At 35.7% G+C, this 7,291-nt stretch overlaps 2 protein-coding genes across 2 annotated transcripts in view; one reads left to right on the top strand and one right to left on the bottom strand.

Moving 5' to 3' along the window:
• Positions 1–7,291, top strand: part of LOC107601957 (DNA repair protein XRCC1-like) — a 41,305-nt gene that overhangs the window by 2,281 nt on the left and 31,733 nt on the right. Inside the window, exon 3 of the mRNA XM_016294329.1 lies at positions 475–582. Coding sequence (XP_016149815.1) covers positions 475–582 — 108 coding nt within the window. The remainder of the gene's footprint in view (positions 1–474; positions 583–7,291) is intronic.
• On the bottom strand, positions 1,356–3,677 carry LOC107601979 (chromobox protein homolog 8-like). The gene is made up of 5 exons (XM_016294354.1): positions 3,491–3,677; positions 3,331–3,374; positions 3,018–3,083; positions 2,862–2,928; positions 1,356–2,655 (listed from the first exon to the last, which is right to left on the bottom strand). The coding sequence occupies exons 1-5, from the start codon at positions 3,557–3,559 to the stop codon at positions 1,819–1,821; spliced, it is 1,083 nt and encodes a 360-aa protein (XP_016149840.1). The 5' UTR covers positions 3,560–3,677; the 3' UTR covers positions 1,356–1,818.

Genomic DNA, 7,291 nt, shown 5'->3' with positions numbered 1-7,291 from the left:
GGATCTATGAATATGCAAATTAGCCCCGCCTCCACTCAGTCACACAGCCCCGCCTCCTGAACCCACTGAACCGTAGTAACTGCAAAACAATGGCATACACGGATAATAACTGATAAAACTATGTTTTTACTAGCGGACAACTACAGTGAATACTGTAACATTCGTTAAAGTCACTTACTTGACGATGTTGTGTCCTAAAATGCGGTTCTAAATTCACATTAAACCACAGCTTCATGGGTTTTTTGCTCTGATTTATTTTTGGTTTTGTGCTGGTATTGGTATATTCTGCATGCTAGTGATGTGAATCGATCCCTTGACGTGATTGGTTATGGGTTTGTGACGTAGCACAAGTGAATAGTTTGGCGCATGGTTTGTCTAAAAGCATATTAAAAACACCACATAGACAAATAAACAACATAAAAAACTTGATTTTCACTACAGGGGGACTTTAACCTTTGTGTCTTGTTTCTCCAGCTGGAAAAGGAAGAGCAAATTCACAGCATAGACATTGGAAATGAAGGCTCTGCTTTCACTGAGGTCCTTGTTGGGCACTCCACGTCAGTCAAAGACCAAGACTTTGAGGTGCGTCTTAAAGTCACACGCTTCAGCTGCATCGAACCGCTTAAAACGGCTTTTGCTGTGTCTCAGAGTGCATTCGTTTATTTATAATCCAAAAAAGTTACTTATCTACCCAACTCTATATAAAGAGCTGGACAGTAATGAAATTCTACCGAGTACAATGTGTAATTCATATTTATTTATTTATTTGTGACACCTATTAACTGAGATACTACTATAGCTTTTATAATTATTTATTAATATATTTTATATATATATATATATTAATTTTTATTTTTTAGAATTTTTATTTAATAATTTAATTAGTTTTAAATATTTTATTGTGTTTTTGCCATTTATTTATATATATATATATATATATATATATATATATTATTTTTTTTTAATTTTTAAATTTTTATTTAATAATTTAATTAGTTTTAAATATTTTATTGTGTTTTTGCCATTTATTTATATATATATATATATATATATATATATATATTATTATATTATCCTATTTGTAAAATTATGATTCAGTATGTTTCGAGTATGGACATGGGATGTGCGCTTTTCTATTTAACGTCATATTAAAGAACATTTATTCGCACAATTCATAATCACAACTACAAAATCGCCCTACAAAATAATTAGAAGTCTAAGTTTATACAATTTAACATTAATAAATATCTCTGAATACGAATTTGAGCTGAAGAGATACAAAAGAAACGTGTTCATTATTCTACATTTGACTTTTGAGTTAAAGATGAAAATTAGATTTTCATTTTACACTTTTATTTGCATAAATTGTTAAAGTCGCTGTTTCGTCCAACAAGTGTACAAGGTAAATGACAATATTAAATGACTAAATAAAATCAACGTAAATTACAAGAATAGAAAACGTAATGTGACGCAAAAATGACAGCTAGTGTGCAAAACGTCAACTCCTGGTCTGTACATAAACGTTTTTAATATTCGTCTGGGAGACAAATGAAACTTTATATATTTAGGTAAACAATTTGTAATTAATACATATTTACAACAAATGATCTGAGAACTGTATGTATTTGAACGCAGTTCTGGCTTTGTTTAACGTGTCTAGTGCATGCAAATCTCTTAAAGCAGCAATTTCACAATAAATACAGATTTCAGTGTGACAGAAAACGGAAAAAGATTTTTTTTATATACAATACACTGAATATTTTTGACAATAAAGGACTTCTGAAGAGATGGAAGGAGCATACTGGTGGCAGTAAATAATCATCTTTTGTCTTTAAAGAAGCCTTTATCTGTGCTACTCTCTTTGATTGTTACAGTCAGGAAGTTTGACGTCACATCAGTAACTATGACTTTCTCCACATTGCTGAAGGAGGGTCTCCAAGCATCTCCCTCCTCTGGCTCTCCAAATATGCGTGACACTGGAATTTTGGCAATAAGTGAAGGGTGTCTGCTGGTGGAATCAGCATGTTCAAATATTCTTCGTTTTGAATGGTACTTCAGGTGTTTATGATGAAAGTGGCTTGTCTGTGGATTATTCCTGCATCCCTGTAAGTCTGCACTAACTCTGCTGGAATGCAAACTCCACTCTGGAGAAATATGCTGGGTACTCCTGCTTGGAACAACTCTGTTTTGTTTGTGTGAATAGGTAGCATCCATGTGCTTGTGAGATATCTTAATTCTCCCACTTATTTCTGAACATCTCTCTTCCTCTTCTCCCAAACCTAACTTTGCCATTTTGGAAGGAATGCTTGCCATGGTTTCGTCTGCTGCTCTTTTTAAATGCTCTGGATTTAAGGAGCTTGTATAGCCATCTGTGAAGCGTAATTTGGGCTTCCGTCCTCTCTTTTTTGGGGCGAGGGTAAATGCATCAGTGCTGGGTCTGGGTGAGTGTGGAGAACGATGTTCCCTTGGTTCTGGAGGTGGAATCCTTACACTCTCCCCTCGGTTGACTGTGCTGGGAGGGAAAATTGAGGGAACTACAGCACGTAGTCCCTCTCTTGCTCTAGGGGTTACTACAGGCTCTGGACTGGGATATGTAATGCCTCTGAATGATTCATTTCTAAATTCGTAAGACTTTGCCTTTTCTTTAGTTTGGGCCTGTAAAATGTAATGATTTTGAAAAATTAGTGCAGAACTCAAAATGATGCCCTTATATAAAATGTATTCATTTACACAGACAAAAAATTGAGTGCAAACACAATAACTTTTGTGAAGATTAAATGAAAAAAAATGTATACACAATATAGATAATAATAATCATCTTGGTGAAATTGTTTATTTGTTAATAAATAAATTACATTAACCTTTAGAAGAAAAGTCTTGAGCTTAGGTCCTCTTTTCTTGGGTCCAAATATTTCTCTCTCACGCTCCCTGCATGAAAATGCAAGCGCATGTGTGAAAACGTCTGTATTTTCGGCCGCCTAATAGTTTTACTACTTCTTTATTTATTTATTGTATACCTCTCTTCAAAGGCAACGAACAGGCGCGAGTCTAGGATATTTTCCTCTGGTTCCCAAGTACTGTACCTGTGAGAACAAAAAAGTTTCACGTGATGACTGTCAATCTCCTGCCGCATTTAAACCACTGCTCAGCTAGCAGGGCCAGCTAATGTTGCAGCATGCCATCTGCCAAAACCAGTCTGCAGTAATAACCAGATTGTTAACCTGCCCGTGGATGTACGCCCCTCGCGATATCTAGCAGGGTTGACGGCCATCACTGTCACCAAAACACCAGCGCAAAGCACAACAGACAGGATGGGCATGTATTACTCACTTGGGTGACCAGCCTTTCCATTTCACGAGATATTCCATTCGACCCTGCGCGTGCCATCAGACACACACACAAAAAAGAATTCGTTAGCGCCAGCCGACGACATTAGCACATAACTTGTTATATGCAAAAAATGTCGAGATATCTCTTCCACAACACATACCCGTCGTATTCTTCTCTTGATGATCGATTCGGCCGCGAACACCCTCTCTCCGACAGCCGACAGCTCCATGTTTACCTTCGTCTACCGTTAGCTTGCAGCGTAGCTAGCCGTGAGCGCGAGTCCGGTCCGCCTGCTCTAGCTTCAGAATTCCATACAGCCCATAATACTCTCGTGCACAGCCAGACGTCATCACGTTCGTTAGCATGTTGCCTTGGCACCGCTTGTAGGGGGAAAGATTTGGAGGCCGTTTATTGGCTCCGCTGTTGCTAAGTGGCCGGGGCTTGCTCTTAGTGACATATCTGTATTCTTGACAGAAATATGATAAGATCTGGTCAATACTTAATTGAACACATCAGAAGGTTAAAGTTCCATCGTAAACGTTACGCCAAGACTACAGGAAAACGTAATCAATTTAACGTTAGCGGAACAAGGACGTGTATGCTATAGGCAACATATTTTCTCAAACAGGCTATTTATTAGCTATTTTGATATAGGCTACTGTACGTTTGTTATTATAGGAAAATGTATGCCATCTTATTCTGATCAATATTCTGCTATTCACAAGACTATTTTACTAATCCCGCCAAAATCAAACATGAAGTCTTTATCCACAACAAACTAATCATGGATGGAAATGAATATTGGTTTGAATATGAGTTCTACGGCAGAATAACAGCCTGTACAAAATGATTGTTTCTTTTCGTGTCTTATAGGCTATGCGTTTTTTAAAAGCCGTTAAATAAACAGAACGGGCTGAATTTGTGAATATGCTAATGATTATTTAAATTATAAGGTAACCTACTTTGCCACGTTAGATTTGTGTTACTTTTTTTTATAAAAAACAAAACAAAACAACATACTTATGTTTTATCCAGTAGCCTACATTTAGCTCACACGTCTGCTCAAAATGACTAAAGAATATTTAAGTTTGTATTCAACTATGGCTCTTTCGAAAATAAAAAATTTTAAATAAATACAAATTAATTGATTTACATTTTTGCATGTCAAAATTAGAATAAAAATCAAACTGATTAAACAGCGCCATTGTAGATTTATATTTTATACTTTGTTTATTTATTTATTTATTTAAATACCAATTTAATTACTGAAATAAAGTTACAAGATGATACTAATATCTTATTAGTTATTACAATACGCAAAAGATGACAACAACGCTAACTTTTGCTAAAGACAACTAAACCAAGAAAAATACAGCACAATAATGCGAATGGAACATTTCATAAATATGAACTTTTTATTAACAAGAGTTACTAAATGCACTACAATAGGTAACCTCTTAAATGGTTCCCCTAACAACGAGGCCAGACTTGTCTCCATTAACATCGCTTTTTTTTTAGATCAAACAATTGTTTTTATTTATTTCATTCTAGGCTATTTATTTATGTTATTTTTTTATATTTAAATTTTAGAATAAAGGATGAAGATAATATAATTGTATGTATTGTATTAAAATAAATATAAAAATATACTTTTATAATTGGGTGTTCCCTATAGCCTAATTCGATTAAAAAAAACATTGTTGGTTTAACGAAAAATATATTTTTAAATATAACATTTTAGATTGGCTATAAATATAATTAATTTTACCTAAGCATTGAAATTGCAAGCAAACATTAATACCAGCTACACATATGAAGGAAAAACAGTCATTCATGTATTGCATTTAATCATTCACGGCCACATAAAAGCCTGTTATCGAAGCGTTTCCGAAAATGTTTACCAATCTTATGCTCCGTTCTGCACAATCACTTGGGTTTCAAACAGGGCATGTCAGGTAAAAAAAAATCCCATATATAGGCATAGCTAAATTATGACAAATATGTTCCTGTGAGAATTTTAGACATTATCAAATTGTAACAGGCGTTTAAATGTAACATCATAGCTATATTTGGGTCTATAAACAATAATATTTTTTAAATAATATCTTACAACTTTAAAAACGAAAATGAACGATATATTGATTGTTCACTTTGTGGCTTGTAAATTAAGTTTATACTAGGGGTTTATTCGGTGAGTAAAGATAATACATCCGCTACAAAATAATGAACAGTTGAACAGTGGTTTGAAGATATTGTGACGATTGTATTGTGAAGATTTCTTCACAATAAAATCAAAGCTTCAGTTTTCATTTTCAGTCTTTACGTACATAACAAAACAGGTGCAGGCTTGTGGTTGGTTCTGCGGATTGGTGGTTTGACTACTGCAGTGGTTATATCCGTATATGGACTCTAGATCGAGCTGGAAGAATATTATTGGTTAACTCGTTTCTGGGCAACTAGCATGAGAAATTTTGCACAATTTACAAAGCGAAATGACAAATACACGACTATTTTGCCCCGTGTGTTTCAGTCTGTTTGATGCAATTTTCGATAATGTTAAAAATATATTTATATATTTTGATGTCAATTGATTATAAATGATTAGTTGCTCAGGTCCTTTTAGTGTCATTTAGGTTCATGGAAAGGCAGTTTCCGTGCCATTCTGTGAATGCATGAAGGCCAGAGATTAAGAGGTCTGTAGGGAATTTCCGAAAGTCTGTTCTTTGTCGTGAGGTGGGGGGAAAAGTCAATCCTAAGAGCTTGTGATCACTATCACATGTTTCCATGTGACGGTCACGCTGTGCATCTCTTTTGACCATTATTCTTGATAACTTGCCCCAAAATTGACAATCTCCTTCCAATTGTCAATAAGTGTTCTTTTGTGTTAATGTTGAAAACTGTTCTGTGAAAGAGTGGTTTAGGCTTGCTTCAGACTGGCTAGGGTCTGATTTATGACATCCTGTTGTCTTGGGCCTCTTGTGGAATTTTTGTGCTCCTAATGTTTCAACCATGTTTTGACCAAATCTTAGATTGTCTGATATCCTACGTCTGAAATAAATTTTTATTTAGGCATTGTGGCTGCCGCTTCTTCGTCCGGTTTATGTTTGTTTGGTTGTTTGTTTTAAATTGTTTTACATTTTACTATTTTACACATTGTTTTGTATCATTGTGTCTGACACTTGCCACCCTGCGAATTTGGATTTTACCGTGTGGATTTACGTGGTGCTTGCCATCGTTCACGACTGCTACGTTGGTGCTCTCGGTTCCGTGAGTCTGACCGGAGCTTGACATTGCTTCGTGTCTTGGATCTTGTACTCCTCCTTCTACGGTGCTGAGTTTCGACGTACTTGGATATTACTTCGTGTAACCTACTGGATCTATTTCTCCTATCATGCGCATCTGCTTGATAACTATTGTCATCTTCATTTTAACTCTGACTGGAGTGTGTGGTGAGCGGATCCTTCAGCACTTGGATCTTGACATGATAAGGTACTCTGTTTCTGAACTCCTTTCATTGAAACATGAATTGCCTCCTGAAACTTGTGTTCAAAGAACTTTACGGTCGCTTCAGCTTCTGCGTCGACCGAAGTATTGTCACAGAGGGTCACGGCGGAGTTTTTATACAACTCGTGTTGGAGTTAAAGTTTTTTGTTCCAGCTCTGTGCGTCTCGGTATTCAGACTCACTCTCGCCGTGGCATTTGCTCTGTAAATCTATCTTATCCTCCAATAACTACTAACTGCTCTAAGAAAGTGCGGCTTGACTCTTTGAACTTCGCACATTTTAATGTTCGTTCATTGAACAATAAGACTGCACTACTTCACGACATCATCTTGGACAAAAAACTTGATTTCTTCTGTATTTGTGAAACTTGGCATCAGCAAAATGACTTTCTAAATCTTAATTTGATTACTCCATCTGATTATATGTACATCGATAGACCACGGCTAACTGGGAAAGGA

The sequence above is a fragment of the Sinocyclocheilus grahami genome, unplaced genomic scaffold (assembly GCF_001515645.1).
Source record: "Sinocyclocheilus grahami isolate Dianchi unplaced genomic scaffold, SAMN03320097.WGS_v1.1 scaffold316.1, whole genome shotgun sequence".
NCBI classification, from domain to species: domain Eukaryota; kingdom Metazoa; phylum Chordata; class Actinopteri; order Cypriniformes; family Cyprinidae; genus Sinocyclocheilus; species Sinocyclocheilus grahami.
The sequence above is the reverse complement of the archived record's forward strand: the minus strand, read 5'-3'. Positions and strand labels throughout refer to the sequence as shown.